The following is a 19,716-nucleotide window of genomic DNA, read 5'->3' on the forward strand; positions in this document are numbered from 1 at the left end:
CTGCTTCCTGCTCCCAGACCGTAACAAAGAGGCAGGGGAGACACTTCTCCAGGATGTATGCTCGGGGCAACACCCTTCACTTTACCCGGCAGTGGGTCTCCACAGGTGACGACTTTAGAGTGAATGATGAGTCCGGCGATTAGTTGCAAATCTTGCTTTATTGATTGCTTGCACACAGCCAATCCAACACAAAACAAACTAGTCCCCGCTCGCACTCACAATACCGCTCCCTCTCTTCTCTCGCCCACACACTCACTGACGTCACTCACCTCACATGCTGTAACCTAGCGTATGTGTGTGCCACACACATACGCTACTCTCATAACATTTTCTTTCCAATTCATTAATTAGGCAACTAATTTGAAACTGGTGTGGGTGGCTCTATATATACTAGCCCACTGCAGCCACACGCAGAAATCAACAAGGAATCGAAAATTATTAAATCTGTGACAAAAATAATACCTGCTCTGTCTAAACGATACCGTTTGATCAGCTGCTCGTCATCAAACAAAGATGAACATTCGCGCACGTCTCTCGCCTCAGTGCCATCCCCTGCTGGCAACTCCTAACCACTTAAGACACCTCTGAAGGTCTCTTAAATATCGTGGAGAGTAGGAGTGATTCTTAGACTTAAGAACGTTGATAAAAAGCTTTTATTCTTAAATTTGAGAGTAGGACTAAATTTCGCAAATTTTCAGGACTTAAGTGTAAAATAGCACTCTAAGAAGCTTGATAAGTACGGCCCCTGGTCTCCTTCCGTCTTTGGTATTTTTTAACTAAACAGTAACGGCAATTAAAAAAATATCCGTCTATAAAATAAACGCAAACTATCATACAAATGAGTAAAGTACTTAAAAATAGGGTTATGGTCTGAATAAAAAATTACGAATTAGTTTAATAAAGAAAACATTTGATCTCTACACTGACACTTAAAGTACAGTTGGGCTCACATCAATGAGCAAACTTTTTTTTTTGTCTTCTTGATCCTTTTGAGCTTATGAGCTTACCATTGGACACGTCTAGGCATGACCTGGGAGGAGGCTCCAGGCTGCAACAACACCCGACACGACTTTTCTGACTGTTTTATAATAGGTCCATTTGACCTAAAATACACTTACATGAGCTACTCTTAAAGCAACAGACACATTAGTCATAGCCGTCATTGCACAGATAAAATAGCTGGATAAGAGAGAGGATGTTGGGATGGGTCTTGTACAGGGCTGCACTAAGGCTGGGCGATATGGACCAAAAAATGTGCAAAGTGCTTAAGGTTGCCTCAGTGTTTTACGGCTAGATAACCAGTGTTGAGAGTACTCAGATTAGTTTTGTTATAAGTAGTAATGTAATGTGTTGCAATTTTTTTCTTTTGTTTATGTTAGGTTTGTATCCTCATGTTTTTGCGCGGAATAGATGGAGCTTCTACTCGCTCACTGCGGTGAAAGGCTGTTAAGTTTGAAACTACATTTCAGCCACCCAGCCGCTACACTACAGTACCATAGTCCGCACAGGCTATGGGTGGAGGCACTTTTAAACCGAGTTGTAGTTAAATATTTGACACACCGAGCAAGCAGCAGAGAGGAGCTATCGCTAGATTCTGTGCTAAGTCGCTACCAGAAGTGAACAACATAAACGGATGACATTAGTGTAAAAGTCGCCACAAGGAGAGATATACCGTAATTTCCGGACTATAAACCGCTACTTTTTCCCCTCGTTCTGGTCCCTGCGGCTTATACAACGGTGCGGCTTATATACGGCCTGTTCTTCTCCGACATCGACGAAGAGGATTTCGGTGGTTTTAGTACGCAGGAGGAAGACGATGACACAATGATTAAAGACTGACTTTTCATATACCGGTAGGCTGGTTATTTTGATAACGTACAGGCGAGCACTTTGTATTACTTTGCACCGTTGTATTATTTGTACTCTGCACGAATGCTGTTCGCCATGTCAAAGATGTGAAAGTTTGATTGAATGATTGAAAGATTTATTGTTAATAAATGGGACGCTTTGCGTTCCCAAACAGTCATCTCTGTCCCGACAATCCCCTCCGTGGTAACAGGAACCCCTATATACTACGGTAATTATACATCAAAACCCTGCGGCTTATAGTCGGGTGCGGCTTATATATGGAGCAATCTGTATTTTCCCCTAAATTTAGCTGGTGCGGCTTATAGTCAGGTGCGGCTTATAGTCCGGAAATTACGGTAGGTTCTCAAGAAAATTGGTGTATATGTAAATAAAGCTGTAGTCACTCAAGCTGTAGACTGTTCAAACTGCAAGTGTTCACAAAGTACACAGAACAATAATTATGATGAACATCTTGAACCCTTTTTTTTTTCTTTTGAGATAAAGATTATTTATGTACTTAATATTTGTTTACTTACTATGGTATATTTATTATTTATTTATTCACTATTCAGTTACAGCAGTGGTTCTCAAACTTTTTTTGTCATCCCCCACTTTGGACAAGGGGGAGTTTTCAAGCCCCACCTGCCCCCTTTGCCCCAACAGAACGCTAATGCCAAGCTTAACATTTTCAAATTTATTGAACATCAAGTAACATCAAGTTGTATACATTCAAACTCAATAACATAAAATAACATCAAGTTCAATAATAAATAAAATAACTGTGCAGCTGTGGTATAACTTGCATCAAGTTCAATAATAAATAAAATAACTTGCATCAAGTTCAATAATAAATAATACAAAAGTGTTATAACTTTCATCAAGTTCAATAATAAATAATACAAAAGTGTTATAACTTGCATCAAGTTCAATAATGAATAAAAAAAGTGTTATAACTTGCATCAAGTTCAATAATAAATCAAAAAAAGTGTTATAACTTGCATCAAGTTCAATAATAAATCAAATAAAAGTGTTATAACTTGCATCAAGTTCAATAATAAATCAAATAAAGTGTTATAACTTGCATCAAGTTCAATAATAAATCAAATAACTTGCATCAAGTTCAATAATAAATCAAATAACTTGCATCAAGTTCAATAATAAATCAAATAAAAGTGTTATAACTTGCATCAAGCTCAATAATAAATCAAATAAAAGTGTTATAACTTGCATCAAGTTCAATATTAAATCAAATAAGTGTTATAACTTGCATCAAGTTCAATAATAAATCAAATAACTTGCATCAAGTTCAATAATAAATCAAATAAGTGTTATAACTTGCATCAAGTTCAATAATAAATCAAATAACTTACATCAAGTTCAATAATAAATCAAATAAAAGTGTTACAACTTGCATCAAGTTCAATAATAAATCAAATAACTTGCATCAAGTTCAATAATAAATCAAATAAAAGTGTTATAACTTGCATCAAGTTCAATAATAAATCAAATAAGTGTTATAACTTGCATCAAGTTCAATAATAAATCAAATAACTTGCATCAAGTTCAATAATAAATCAATTAAAAGTGTTATAACTTGCATAAAGTTCAATAATAAATCAAATAAAAGTGTTACAACTTGCATCAAGTTTAATAATAAATCAAATTTAATAATAAATCAAATAAAAGTGTTATAACTTGCATCAAGTTCAATAATAAATAAAAAAACTTGCATCAAGGTCAATAATAAATCAAATAACTTGCATCAAGTTCAATAATAAATAAAATAAAAGTGTTATAACTTGCATCAAGTTCAATAATAAATCAAATAAGTGTTATAACTTGCATCAAGTTCAATAATAAATCAAATAACTTGCATCAAGTTCAATAATAAATCAAATAAAAGTGTTATAACTTGCATCGAGTTCAATAATAAATCAAATAAAAGTGTTATAACTTGCATCAAGTTCAATAATACATCAAATAACTTGCATCAAGTTCAATAATAAATCAAATAAAAGTGTTATAACTTGCATCAAGTTCAATAATAAATCAAATAACTTGCATCAAGTTCAATAATAAATCAAATAAAAGTGTTTTAACTTGCATCAAGTTCAATAATAAATTAAATAAGTGTTATAACTTGCATCAAGTTCAATAATAAATCAAATAACTTGCATCAAGTTCAATAATAAATCAAATAAAAGTGTTATAACTTGCATCAAGTTCAATAATAAATCAAATAAGTGTTATAACTTGCATCAAGTTCAATAATAAATCAAATAACTTGCATCAAGTTCAATAATAAATCAATTAAAAGTGTTATAACTTGCATAAAGTTCAATAATAAATCAAATAAAAGTGTTACAACTTGCATCAAGTTTAATAATAAATCAAATTTAATAATAAATCAAATAAAAGTGTTATAACTTGCATCAAGTTCAATAATAAATAAAAAAACTTGCATCAAGGTCAATAATAAATCAAATAACTTGCATCAAGTTCAATAATAAATAAAATAAAAGTGTTATAACTTGCATCAAGTTCAATAATAAATCAAATAAGTGTTATAACTTGCATCAAGTTCAATAATAAATCAAATAACTTGCATCAAGTTCAATAATAAATCAAATAAAAGTGTTATAACTTGCATCGAGTTCAATAATAAATCAAATAAAAGTGTTATAACTTGCATCAAGTTCAATAATACATCAAATAACTTGCATCAAGTTCAATAATAAATCAAATAAAAGTGTTATAACTTGCATCAAGTTCAATAATAAATCAAATAACTTGCATCAAGTTCAATAATAAATCAAATAAAAGTGTTTTAACTTGCATCAAGTTCAATAATAAATTAAATAAGTGTTATAACTTGCATCAAGTTCAATAATAAATCAAATAACTTGCATCAAGTTCAATAATAAATCAATTAAAAGTGTTATAACTTGCATCAACTTCAATAATAAATCAAATAAGTGTTATAACTTGCATCAAGTTTAATAATAAATCAAATTTAATAATAAATCAAATAAAAGTGTTATAACTTGCATCAAGTTCAATAATAAATCAAAAAACTTGCATCAAGGTCAATAATAAATCAAATAACTTGCATCAAGTTCAATAATAAATCAAATAAAAGTGTTATAACTTGCATCAAGTTCAATAATAAATCAAATAAAAGTGTTATAACTTGCATCAAGTTCAATAATAAATCAAATAACTTGCATCAAGTTCAATAATAAATCAAATAAAAGTGTTATAACTTGCATCAAGTTCAATAATAAATCAAATAGAAGTGTTATAACTTGCATCAAGTTCAATAATAAATCAAATAACTTGCATCAAGTTCAATAATAAATCAAATAGAAGTGACTTTCTTTTAATTTGTCTACGAGTTGTTCTACGTCTCGCAACTGTGTCGTTTGACCGTGGGACAGCTTTTAATTTTGCTGCGCTTGTCTCGTCAAGCGCAATTGTGTGTGGTTTTCAACTCGTCAAGCGCAATTGTGTGTGGTTTTCAACTTCATATAGAGTTGCATACAGAATTGCACAATGCAAAAAACCACACACAATTGCGCTTGACGAGACAAGCGCAGCAAAATTAAAAGCTGTCCCACTGTCAAACGACACAGTTGCGAGATGTATATGCGACATTGCAAGTGATCTTGAGGAACCACTCGTAGACAAATTAAAAGAAAATCACTTTTATTTGATTTATTATTGAACTTGATGCAAGTTATTTGATTTATTATTGAACTTGATGCAAGTTATAACACTTATTTGATTTATTATTGAACTTGATGCAAGTTATTTGATTTATTATTGAACTTGATGCAAGTTATAACACTTTTATTTGATTTATTATTGAACTTGATGCAAGTTTTTTGATTTATTATTGAACTTGATGCAAGTTAACACTTTTTTAAAATTTATTATTAAACTTGATGCAAGTTATAACACTTTTATTTGATTTATTGAACTTGATGCAAGTTATAACACTTGTATTTGATTTATTATTGAACTTGATGCAAGTTATTTGATTTATTATTGAACTTGATGCAAGTTATAACACTTATTTGATTTATTATTGAACTTGATGCTAGTTATTTGATTTATTATTGAACATGATGCAAGTTATTTGATTTATTATTGAACTTGATGCAAGTTATAACACTTATTTGATTTATTATTGAACTTGATGCAAGTTATTTGATTTATTATTGAACTTGATGCAAGTTATAACACTTTTATTTGATTTATTATTGAACTTGATGCAAGTTTTTTGATTTATTATTGAACTTGATGCAAGTTAACACTTTTTTAAAATTTATTATTAAACTTGATGCAAGTTATAACACTTTTATTTGATTTATTGAACTTGATGCAAGTTATAACACTTGTATTTGATTTATTATTGAACTTGATGCAAGTTATTTGATTTATTATTGAACTTGATGCAAGTTATAACACTTATTTGATTTATTATTGAACTTGATGCTAGTTATTTGATTTATTATTGAACATGATGCAAGTTATTTGATTTATTATTGAACTTGATGCAAGTTATAACACTTATTTGATTTATTATTGAACTTGATGCAAGTTATTTGATTTATTATTGAACTTGATGCAAGTTATTTGATTTATTATTGAACTTGATGCAAGTTATAACACTTTTATTTGATTTATTATTGAACTTGATGCAAGTTTTTTGATTTATTATTGAACTTGATGCAAGTTATAACACTTTTTTAAAATTTATTATTAAACTTGATGCAAGTTATAACACTTTTATTTGATTTATTATTGAACTTGATGCAAGTTATAACACTTGTATTTGATTTATTATTGAACTTGATGCAAGTTATTTGATTTATTATTGAACTTGATGCAAGTTATAACACTTTTATTTGATTTATTATTGAACTTCATGCAAGTTATAACACTTGCGCGATCCTGTTGACGGTACTCTGCCAGTTTTCTTTGAAAGAAATCATGGGTGGCTTATTGACGTGATTGGGGTGTGTGGTCTCGAGGTGTCTCTTTAATTTGTTGGGTCTCATGCTGTCTGCTGCTAGCGGTTTTAGACACAGAACACACAGGGGTCTCTCCTCTGCCCCCACCACCGCTGCCGTGAATCCAAGAGCAAGATACCCTTCATTATATTTTCTTTTTGTTGGCTTTTTGGTTGATTAGGCCCGTCAGATTTTTGTTTCTCTGCAGGCGCTGGCTCTGGCTCTGGCTCGACGACCTTTGAGGTGCGAGTCACAATTGTATCCATTTTGTGTAATTGTGGTCCACACATGATTAGCCTGCTACCCATCCGCGTGAAAGTTTGTTCCGCTTAGCCCCGCCCCCATTAGTTACTGTTGCTATGTCTGTCAAACTTTCGCTCCTACCTAGAAATTTAAAGCCTACAGGAAAAATAAGTAATTTACATTTATTTATATAGCGGATTTCACAGACAGAATCACAAAGTGATTTACAGTGTGTATAGAAAATGAAAGCATAGTAAAAAAAAAAAATCTAAGAATATAATTAAAAAAAATAAAAAATTAAAGTGACATTTCCTCCCGTTCCTCGCGCCCCACCTGTCATGTCTGTATTCCCCACCAGTGGGGCGCGCCCCACACTTTGAGAAACGCTGAGTTACAGAGAACAAGGAAATGGAATGAAAAGGGGTAGGATTAAATAAGCTCTGCTTCTTCCTACTCCTTTTTGGACATGCTGTAATGAAACAACTGGAAATATGTGGCACATTACATTGTATCGTATGCATGTTCGAAATAAACTAAAACTGAACTGAACTCACAAATCGCCAAATGCAGTCGCTGACCAAAGCATTGGATAACTCGAGAGTCGAGAAGTCGGCATGGCGCCGCCATATTTAAAACATTTTTAAAAAAAGTTTGATGCGCCTTACAGTGCGTCATCAAACTCGCGAGGGTGAGCCAAAAAGGACGCTCTATGCTTCGCCTGTCAGGTGCAGTGAAAGTAAAGCGGCAGTAACAAAGGTACATAAAAAAATACCGGTATGGCGGTAATGTTTCAAATATATTCTGCTTTCTAAAATATACCGGTATTAAGTATAATACCGGTATATCGCGCAACCTTATAGGCTGCACGATTAATCGACATTGAATCGACATTTTGACTAGTGCGATAAATAACCGCATAATTTTTTTATTGTTGTTGTCTTTCGCCGCCACCGGCGTTTAAGTGACAGACATGTTCGCCAATCAGAATTGTTGATCCTTGCGTATCTCGCTTCAAACGGACAAACACGTCTAACTCTGTGCATCGCTCTCAGCACCTGAGCGTGTTTATTTAACAGTAGAATTAAATGAACACATTGAGCTCTCTTTTCAGTCATTCACCATCTTTGTCTCGGTGGGCGGACAGCATGACACCAGCTTTACACACACAACAAAAAAAGCCTTGCCTGTACCGGAAATAGTGTGACGTCACAGGTTGAAGAGCTCCTCACATCTGCACATTGTTTACACCAGCAGCGAGAGCGATTCGGACCGAGAAAGCGACGATTACCCCATTAATTTGAGCGAGGATGAAAGATTTGTGGATGAGGAAAGTGAGAGTGAAGGATTAGAGTGCAGTGCAGGACGCCAGAGTGTATCTTTTTTCGCTCTGACCGTAACTTAGGTACAAGGGCTCATTGGATTCCACACTTTCTCCTTTTTCTATTGTGGATCACGGATTTGTATTTTAAACCACCTCGGATACTATATCCTCTTGAAAATGAGAGTCGAGAACGCGAAATGGACATTCACAGTGACTTTTATCTCCACGACAATACATCGGTGAAGCACTTTAGCTTCGGAGCTAACGTGATAGCATCGAGCTTAACTGCGGATAGAAACAGAAGAAACATGCCCCTGACTGGAAGGATAGACCGAAGATCAACAATACTATTATTAATTCTACTATCAGGAGACACCGAACCAAACCCTGGACCTGTAACCACACGGTTAATGCTGTCCAGCCTGGCGAAGCCTAGCAATGCTGTTGCTAACGACGCCATTGAAGCTAACTTAGCTACGGGACCTCGACAGAGCTATGCTAAAAACATTAACTCTCCACCTACGCCAGCCCTCATCTGCTCATCACCACCCGTGCTCACCTGCGTTCTAGCGATCGACGGTGCGACAAAGGACTTCACCCGATCATCGGTGCGGTCGGCGGCTAGCGTCGGATAGCGCGTCTGCTATCCAACTCAGTCCTCCTGGTTGTGTTGCTGTAGCCAGCCGCTAATACACCGATCCCACCTACAGCTTTCTTCTTTGCTGTCTCCATTGTTCATTGAACAAATTGCAAAAGATTCACCAACACAGATGTCCAGAATACTGTGGAATTTTGTGATGAAAACAGACGACTTAAGATGGCCACCGTGCTATTCCAAAATGTCTGCTTCAACCCGTGACGTCACGCGCAAACGTCATCATACCGAGACGTTTTCAGCCGGATATTTCCCGGGAAATTTAAAATTGCACTTTATAAGTTAACCCGGCCGTATTGGCATGTGTTGAATGTTAAGATTTCATCATTGATATATAAACTATCAGACTGCGTGGTCGGTAGTAGTGGCTTTCAGTAGGCCTTTAATGTACAAAACCCAAAACCAGTGAAGTTGGCACGTTGTGTAAATGGTAAATAAAAACAGAATACAATGATTTGCAAATCCTTTTCAACCTTTATTCAATTAGACTGCAAAGACAAGATATTTAATGTTCGAACTGAGGAACTAAAACATTTTTTGGTGCCTTCACAGATGTGTAAGTTACCCATGCCTTGGGCACTAATACACCCCCATACCATCACAGATGCTGGCTTGTGAACTTTGCACCTATAACAATCCGGATTGTTATTTTCCTCTTTGTTCTGGAGGACACAACGTCCACAGTTTCCAAAAAAATGTGAAATGGGGACTCGTCAGACCACAGAACACGTTTCCACTTTGCATCAGTCCATCTTATATGAGCTCGGGCCCAGCAAAGCCGACGGCGTTTCTGGGTGTTGTTGATAAATGGCTTTCGCTTTGCATAGTAGAGTTTTAACTTGCACTTACAGATGAGCCTATGTGGTGATATCCTTTACACATTGATGTCTGTTTTTGATGCAGTACCGCCTGAGAGATAGAAAGTCCGTAATATCATCGCTTACGTGCAGTGATTTCTCCAGATTCTCTGAACCTTTTGATGATATTACAGACCATAGCTGGTGAAATCCCTAAATTCCTTGCAATAGCTCATTGAGAAATGTTGTTCTTAAACTGACAATTTGCTCAAGCATTTGTTCACAAAGTGGTGACACTCGCCCCATCCTTGTTTGTGAATGACTGAGCATTTCATGGAAGCTGCTTTTATACCCAATCATGGCACCCACCTGTTCCCAATTAGCCTGTTCACCTGTGGGATGTTCCAAATAAGTGATGAGTATTCCTCAATTTTCTCAGTCTTTTTTGCCACTTGTGCCAGCTTTTTTGAAACATGTTGCAGGCCTCAAATTCCAAATATTTACAAAAAATAACAAGGTTTTTCAGTTAGAACGTTAAATATCTTGTCTTTGCAGTCTATTCAATTGAATATAGGTTGAAAAGGATTTGCAAATCATTGTATTCTGTTTTTATTTACGATTTACACAACGTGCCAACTTCACTGGTTTTGGGGTTTGTAGTTTGGGGTAAATCCGTCTGTATATTTCCCATCGGTCCAAAACGGGTTTCTTGCCCAGGCTCTGTGCTTCCATGTCTGGCTGCACTTCTTGCTGGGGTCCCCACAAGTAGGTACATTGTCACGAAACATAAAAGTTTAACCTGTACTGGTTAATACAACCAACAACAGCATTTTCAGCCATCGGGTTGGACTGTGGACATATTTTCGTTTGAACTATAACTTTTGCTCTGGAAATTAAAAATGGCGGGTTTGCGTAGAGGTCTCCCGGTAAACCTTTGCCATGTATAAAGATATCCACCGAAGTCACGAATCGGGGCAAATCCTTTTTGTTTGGAACAAGGCAAAATTGTGTTATGAATACTGTAATTGCTCCATGGTTTGAATTCACGTTTTCAGAACTTTTTAGAATCCACAAAAACCTGTATTAAAAACTGGTAGTCCTCAAATTTCCTCCAGATAAATTCAAACAAAACGGAAACTCTGATAATTGCTCCCGATAAAAAGATCCCCCTGATCAAGAACTCCCTTGGTGCCCTGGGTGCATCTGTTAAAAGCAGCCTCAGAAACCTAGGGCTTGTGTTGGATCAGTCCATGTCTTTGGAGGGTTACTGCCGTCAACTGACCAAAAACTGTTTATCATCTCAGAAATATTTCTAAAGAGAAATTTGTTGTCAAAATTGGATCTCGAAACGATCATTCACACGTTCATTTCGTCCTGTATTGACTATTGCGATTCTCTTTTCACTCTTTTCAACAAGTCAACGCTAAAGAGACTTAAGACTGTACAAAATGCGGCTGCCAGACTTTTGACCGGTGCACCCAGAACAGCCCATAGCACCACCGTTTTATCCAGTCTTCATTGACTTCCAGTCAAATTCGGCATTGAGTTTAAAATTTTAGTCCTGACTTTCCGTGCATTGGCATGGTGGATCCCCTCAGTACGTCACTGACTTGACCTTGGGTCTTCAGGCCAGGGTCTTCTAAAGACCCCAAAAACTTGTTTCAAAACCCATGGAGACCTGGCGTTCCAGGCTATAGCTCCCAGACTCTGGAACAATTTGCACCAGTCCCTCCGTGGTCTTAACTGCGTTGAAAAGTTTAATAAACATTTGAAAACTTCTCTTTTTAGTAAAGCTTTTAGTTAATGCTGCCATCAGTGTGTGAATGAATGGGTGAATGTTGAAATAGTGTCAAAGCGCTTTGAGTACCTTGAAGGTAGAAAAGCGCTATACAAGTATAACCCATTTACCATTTAATGCACCTTTTTTAACTTACAATTTTAATCCACTTTGTATCCTTTTTATGATGTTGCCCCTGTTGTTTTAATTGAATTGTTGTTTTACTTCACCTATGCTTTGTGATTTCATCTGTGAAAAGCGCTTTATAAATAAAATGTACTTACTTACTTACCTATTGGTCGGGTGACGGAAAAGGAGGACAAAATGTGTGTGAATGTGAGTGTGACTGTTGTCTGTCTATCTGTGTTGGCCCTGTGATGAGGTGGCGACTTGTCCAGGGTGTACCCCGCCTTCCGCCCGAATGCAGCTGAGATAGGCTCCAGCGACCCCAAAAGGGACAAGCGGTAGAAAATGGATGGATGGAGGTCTGAAAGGTCTATTTTCCACCATCATGCAGTTCTTAAAGAGCTACACTAGAGGGCGCTGCTGCAGCATTAATAAGCTGACTGGCATGCCATGCTGGCACACGCTGCACAAACTACTTACATCCATCCATCCATTTTATACCGCGTGTCCCTTTTTACCAAAGCTCTATGAGATTTAGGCAATATCAGATTGTATCCTTGAATGAAGTGAGTCAACTAATAGATTCATTGCCCAGTTAAAAAAGAAAGGAGAAGACTCTTTGCACAGATTTGTATATCTTTCCTACTTGCACTCATAGGAAGTCAATATTTAGAATCTACGTAAAACGAACGACTCTGGGGGGGAAAAGGAAAGGCTTGACGTCTCTTTGCTTGCTGTCAAGGGAAGCAATTATATTGAGCATGGCGAGTTCACTCTTCAGCAGTATTGTGAAGTCGTGTTGATCCTGCTGCGGATTACGTCCATACGATGTCTTCATCATGTTTTATTGTCAATTAATCCCCCTTCTTTTGACTTAATAAACGTCCAGCTAAATATGATAAAGTAAATTTGACTTCATGAATAATTCATGGCGGCGCCGAGCCGCAGCTTGCAGTTCAACTCCACTCAAGTACGCCGCTCTTTATTGTACGCCACGGCAGAAAGTGACTCGAGGCTGTGAGTTCTTTTGATGACATTTCAAAGTCGTGTTTTCCACAAGTACACTTCACTTATTTAATTACGTTTTTAATTTAAGTTTGGTTACACAACGCTGCCTCTGTATTAAGTTCGTAACTGTTCCGAAAGGTCGAGCAAGGCCGAACGGTTCAAAACAGAAGCATTTTTTGTTCCATGAGAAATAAGTCAGAATGAGCTGATCATTTGGTCAACGATCAGAAACGGACAATTTTTGTGAAAAAGTGAGATCGGCCATTGTGGAAAATAAACTGCATTTTTTTTTTTGTTTCTCAAAGGGGAACTGCACTTTTTTATTTTATTTTTCCTACCGTTCACAATCATTATGAAAAACATGATGATGGATGTTATTTGTTTTTTTGCATTCTAAATATTAAATAAATGCGATCAATAGTTAGATTACAATAGAGCCGCGCAATTCCGCCTACAAAGCCTATAAAAAAAACTTCCAAACACCTCCATTTAAGTTTTATATACGTGATGTTACTATAAATGTGCCCGTTACTACATAACATATGTACTTACATTTAATATTTACATATTTTGATCATTTTAAGTAGAGATATCCGATATTGTCCAACTCTTAATTACCGAGTCCGATATCAACCGATACCGATATACACTACCGTTCAAAAGTTTGGGGTCACATTGAAATGTCCTTATTTTTGAAGGAAAAGCACTGTACTTTTCAATGAAGATAACTTTAAACTAGTCTTAACTTTAAAGAAATACACTCTATACATTGCTAATGTGGTAAATGACTATTCTAGCTGCAAATGTCTGGTTTTTGGTGCAATATCTACATAGGTGTATAGAGGCCCATTTCCAGAAACTATCACTCCAGTGTTCTAATGGTACAATGTGTTTGCTCATTGGCTCAGAAGGCTAATTGATGAATAGAAAACCCTTGTGCAATCATGTTCACACATCTGAAAACAGTTTAGCTCGTTACAGAAGCTACAAAACTGACCTTCCTTTGAGCAGATTGAGTTTCTGGAGCATCACATTTGTGGGGTCAATTAAACGCTCAAAATGGCCAGAAAAAGAGAACTTTCATCTGAAAGTCGACAGTCTATTCTTGTTGTTAGAAATTAAGGCTATTCCACAAAATTGTTTGGGTGACCCCAAACTTTTGAACGGTAGTGTATACAGTCGTGGAATTAACACATTATTATGCCTAATTTTGTTGTGATGCCTCGCTGGGTGCATTAAACAATGTAACAACGTTTTCCAAAATAAATGAACTCAAGTTATGGAAAAAAATGCCAACATGGCACTACCATATTTACTATTGAAGTCACAAAGTGCATTATTTTTTTTAACATGCCTCAAAACAGCAGCTTGGAATTTGGGACATGCTCTCCCTGAGAGAGCATGAGGAGGTTGAGGTGGGCGGGGTTGGGGGGGCGTGTAGGGGGTAGCGGGGGGTGTATATTGTAGCGTCCCGGAAGAGTTAGTGCTGCAAAGGGTTCTGGGTATTTGTTCTGTTGTGTTTATGTTGTGTGGACATGTGGACAATGCTGAAGAAACAAGTCCATGACAGAAAACCAACAAATTTAGCTGACCTGCACCAATTTTGTCAAGAGGAGTGGTCAAAAATTCAACCAGAAGCTTGTGGATGGCTACCAAAAGCGCCTTATTGCAGTGAAACTTGCCAAGGGACATGTAACAAAATATTAACATTGCTGTATGTATACTTTTGACCGAGCAGATTTGGTCACATTTTCAGTAGACTCATAATAAATTCATAAAAGAACCAAACTTTTGATCGCGACTGTGTGTGGATATATATATATATATATATATATATATATATATATATATATATATATATATATATATATATATATATATATATATACACAAACCCCATTTCCATATGAGTTGGGAAATTGTGTTAGATGTAAATATAAACGGAATACAATGATTTGCAAATAATTTTCAACCCATATTCAGTTGAATATGCTACAAAGACAACATATTTGATGTTCAAACTGATAAACTTTTTTTTTTTTTTTGCAAATAATCATTAACTTTAGAATTTGATGCCTGCAACACGTGACAAAGAAGTTGGGAAAGGTGGCAATAAATACTGATAAAGTTGAGGAATGCTCATCAAACACTTATTTGGAACATCCCACAGGTGAACATGCAAATTGGGAACAGGTGGGTGCCATGATTGGGTATAAAAGTAGATTCCATGAAATGTTCAGTCATTCACAAACAAGGATGGGGCGAGGGTCACCACTTTGTCAACAAATGCGTGAGCATTGTTGAACAGTTTAAGAAAAACCTCTCTCAACCAGCTATTGCAAGGAATTTAGGGATTTCACCATCTACGGTCCGCAATATCATCAAAGGGTTCAGAGAATCTGGAGAAATCACTGCACGTAAGCAGCTAAGCCCGTGGCCTTCGATCCCTCAGGCTGTACTGCATCAACAAGCGACATCAGTGTGTAAAGGATATCACAACATGGGCTCAGGAACACTTCAGAAACCCACTGTCAGTAACTACAGTTGGTCGCTACATCTGTACGTGCAAGTTAAAACTCTCATATGCAAGGTGAAAACCGTTTATCAACAACACCCAGAATTGCCGTCGGCTTCGCTGGGCCTGAGCTCATCTAAGATGGACTGATACAAAGTGGAAAAGTGTTCTGTGGTCTGACGAGTCCACATTTCAAATTGTTTTTGGAAACTGTGGACGTCGTGTCCTCCGGACCAAAGAGGAAAAGAACCATCCGGATTGTTATAGGCGCAAAGTTGAAAAGCCAGCACGTGTGATGGTATGGGGGTGTATTAGTGCCCGAGACATGGGTAACTTACACATCTGTGAAGGTGTCATTAATGCTGAAAGGTACATACAGGTTTTGGAGCAACATATGTTGCCATCCAAGCAACGTTACAATGGACGCCCCTGCTTATTTCAGCAAGACAATGCCAAGCCACGTGTTACAACAACGTGGCTTCATAGTAAAAGAGTGCGGGTACTAGACTGGCCTGCCTGTAGTCCAGACCTGTCTCCCATTGAAAATGTGTGGCGCATTATGAAGCCTAAAATACCACAACGGAGACCCCCGGACTGTTGAACAACTTAAGCTGTACATCAAGCAAGAATGGGAAAGATTTCCACATGAGAAGCTTCAAAAATGTGTCTCCTCAGTTCCCAAACGTTTACTGAGTGTTGTTAAAAGGAAAGGCCATTTAACACAGTGGTGAACATGCCCTTTCCCAACTACTTTGGCACGTGTTGCAGCCATGAAATTGTAAGTTAATTATTATTTGCAAAAAAAAATAAAGTTTGAGTTTGAACATCAAATATCTTGTCTTTGTAGTGCATTTAATTGAATATGGGTTGAAAAGGATTTGCAAATCATTGTATTCCGTTTATATTTACATCTAACACAATTTCCTAACTCATATGGAAACGGGGTTTGTAATATAAAATATATATAGACTGTTTTTTATTCATTATTAATATAAACTTGTCAGCTTTTTGTCATTTCATGATGCCTTTATCTCTATTTTTACATTTTGATAGAGGGAGGTATTTTTTTATTTTTTTTAAAGTCATGTACATTTATATGTACTTGTAGGTGCTGTATCGGGACAGATCCATTAAGAGTTTGTATAGGAATTAACTATACACAATAACTCATTAACAAAATGCTGTCACATGAATGTTTTTTTGAAGTAACACCTTTTGTGACATGAAAAAAACAAGTAATGGATAAAAACCTTGTGTTTACTTTTTGATATTAAAATAAAACACAATGCAGTTTGGCTAATGAAGGTGAAGTCTGTGTTCTTCTGTTTGTTCCGTACAACAGTTTGGCCAACAAAAATAAAGAGGAGTGACACCTCTCACATCAAATACACAATCTTCACAGCCTGTGTTCAGTTCGATGAGATGACAAAACATTTGAGCTAGTATTGATGTTATTTGAACACTGATACAGTTTGCAGTTAAAGGACGAGTGAACATCCCAGTAAACAAAGTAAAGACTTTACGACACATCGCCTGCTGCAAAACATCCAATAGTTTTCTCCTTCGCTGTATACTTTGTGTGGGGACAAGTGCGTCTGTCTCCAATATTGTCCACACCTGTCTCCATCTAAACACAGCAGTGCGCTCTTAAACGCGCGGTTGGAAGCGAGGGAAAAATGACGATAAACCAAGCGCTTGGCTCCGTTTACTTCGAGGGGAAATCTCCGGAGCAAAGTCTGTGTCCTTAGTCCGCCAGGATTATCAAGCCAAACGACGCTAGTGCGCATGCGCCTGACTTCGTTTTGCCTAAAATGCATTGATAAATGACGTATTTTGGGTAATTAAAAAACTAGACAGTATTAATAACCGTCTGGAATTTTATTGCGAATTATCATTATACCGTTCCCTGTTACATCCCTCGTCCATTAACAAGTAAAACGTCAAGGGCGGTCACGGCATGTCCGTGCCGCAGATGTTGGTCAACTTTTTAGGGCTTACGGCAAATGACGATGGCGGTCGGGGCTTTTGCCGCAGATGCCGTGGTTAAAGTCGAGCCCTGGGTATCAGCCGTTCTCACTAATGGATAATCGGTATCAGATTCAGCAGCATAAAACCCTGATCAGAAAATTTCTAGATATAATGTAAATCCAATTAATCTGTTCTAGACAGCCAAAAATATGAACATTTTATAGTTGTACATGCGTAAAACTAACAAATTAAATGAATGAATGAATTAAATAAGTTTATTTCGGTCATATAATCAACCATCAACCATTTTATCAGAATCAGAATCAGAATAGTTTTATTGCCATTGTTTGAGAACGGGTTCACAAACTAGGAATTTTTCTTGGTGCAAACGTGCGACATAAAACACATATAACACATATTTGGTAATAAAAAGAGCTGTGACTGAGCTATCAGATAGACTTAGAAGGGATTCAAGGAATTCAAGGAGCTGCTGTTAGGAGTTATTGTTCATTTGCCTGATGGCCGAGGGGAAAAAACTGTTCAGGTGGCGGGAGGTGTGGGTCTGGATGGAGCGTAGTCTCCTGCCTGAGGGGAGAGGGGAGAGGGGAGAATAGTGTGTGTCCAGGGTGAGAAGAGTCAGCTGTGATCCGACCCACACGCCTCCTGGTCCTGGAGGAGAACAAGTCTGGGAGGGATGGGAGCTTGCAGCCAATCACCTTCTCAGCAGCACGTACGATGCGCTGCAGTCTATTCTTATCCTGGACTGTGGCGCCGGGGAACCACACCGTGATGGAGGAGGTCAGGATGGACTCCATGATGGCTGAGTAAAACTGCACCAGCATCTCGGTCGGCACCTTAAGTTTCCTCAGCTGCCGCAGGAAGTACATCCTCTGCTGGGCCTTCTTGATGAGTGAGCTGATGGTCAGCTCCCACTTGAGGTCCTGGGTGATGGTGGTGCCCAAGAAACGGAAAGAGTCCGCAATGGGGACGGGGGTGGGAGAGTCAACCAGGGTGAGGGGGGATGGTGGGGCTATGACTTTCCTGAAGTCCATGATCATCTCCACTGTTTTCTGGGCATTCAGCTCCAGGTTGTTGAGGCTGCACCAGGACGTCAGCCGGTCCACCTCTCTCCTGTAGGCGGACTCATCGCCATTCGAGATGAGCCCGATGAGGGTGGTGTCATCCGCAAACTTGAGCAGTTTTACGGATTGGTGACTGGAGGTGCAGCAGTTTGTATACAGGGAGAAGAGCCAGGGGGAGAGTACACAGCCCTGAGGAGTACCGGTGTTTGTGGTTCGACTGTCCAAGACAATCTTCCCCAGCCGTACGTGCTGTCTTCGGTCTGTCAGGAAGTCATTAATCCAACTGCAGAGGGAGTCGGGCACGCTGAGCTGGTAGAGCTAGTCTCGTAGCAGTTTAGGGAGGATGGTGTTGAAGGCAGAGCTGAAGTCCACAAACAGGATCCTAGCGTAGGTTCCTGGGGAGTCCAGATGCTCCAGGATGAAGTGGAGGGCCAGGTTCACTGCATCATCCACAGACCTGTTGGCTCTGTAGGCGAACTGCAGTGGGTCCAGGAGGGGGGCGGTGATGTCCTTGAGGTGGGGCAGGACCAAGCGCTCAAAGGACTTCATGACCACAGACGTCAGCGCGACCGGCCTGTAGTCATTTAGTCCTGTGATCCGTGCTTTCTTGGGGACAGGGACAATGGTAGAGGTCTTAAAGCAGGACGGCACGCGGCATAGCTCCAGAGAGGTGTTAAAAATGTCAGTGAAGACAGGAGCCAACTGGTCCGCACAGTGTCTGAGAGTGGAGGGGGAGACACCATCCGGCCCGGGGGCCTTCCGCGTATTCAGCTTCAAGAACTGCCGGCGTACATCCTCTTCTTTGATGGAGAGGGTCTTTACAGTCTTATGATGTTTTTGGAGTCCTGTGATGTCATTGGAGTCATTTGAGTCCTTTAACTCCTTTAATGAAGTGCTGGCATTGGTGGGGAGGGTGATGGTGGGGGGAGCATGGCTTTGATGAGCTGAAGGCCGTTCATGACGACAGTAATGTGTGTTGAGGCCCTGAGCGAGAGTCCGGTCATTCAGGGCCTGGGGGGTTTGGGGCTTATAGTTCGTAAGGGCCCTTAGACCTCTCCAAACTGCCGCAGAATCATTGGAGCGGAACTGTTCCTGTAGATGGTTACAGTACACAGATTTAGCTTTCTCCACTTCCCTGGTGAAGTGGTACTTCGCTTCTCTGTATGTACTTCGGTCCCCGCTTCTCCATGCAGCCTCCTTCTTCTTGCGCAGCTGTCGGAGCTTGGGTGTGAACCAGGGCTTGTCGTTGTTATAACAAACCCTGGTGCGCGTTGGAATGATGCGCGCCTCATTGAACTGTATGTATGAGGTCACAGTGTCCGTATACTCGTCCAGATTGTTCGTGGCCGCTCCAATTGCCT

General features: G+C 38.3%; 1 protein-coding gene across 4 annotated transcripts in view; it reads left to right on the top strand.

Annotated features, from left to right (window-relative positions):
- mettl4 (methyltransferase 4, N6-adenosine) overlaps positions 1-19,716 on the top strand; it is a 58,754-nt gene that overhangs the window by 24,025 nt on the left and 15,013 nt on the right. For 2 of the 4 annotated variants that reach the window (XM_062021577.1, XM_062021576.1), the window contains exon 8: positions 18-105. The exons of the other annotated variants lie outside the window; for them this stretch is intronic. In XM_062021577.1, coding sequence (XP_061877561.1) covers positions 18-105 — 88 coding nt within the window. The remainder of the gene's footprint in view (positions 1-17; positions 106-19,716) is intronic. 4 annotated transcript variants of the gene reach the window in all.

The sequence above is a fragment of the Entelurus aequoreus genome, linkage group LG15 (genome assembly GCF_033978785.1).
Source record: "Entelurus aequoreus isolate RoL-2023_Sb linkage group LG15, RoL_Eaeq_v1.1, whole genome shotgun sequence".
In the NCBI taxonomy this organism is placed as follows: domain Eukaryota; kingdom Metazoa; phylum Chordata; class Actinopteri; order Syngnathiformes; family Syngnathidae; genus Entelurus; species Entelurus aequoreus.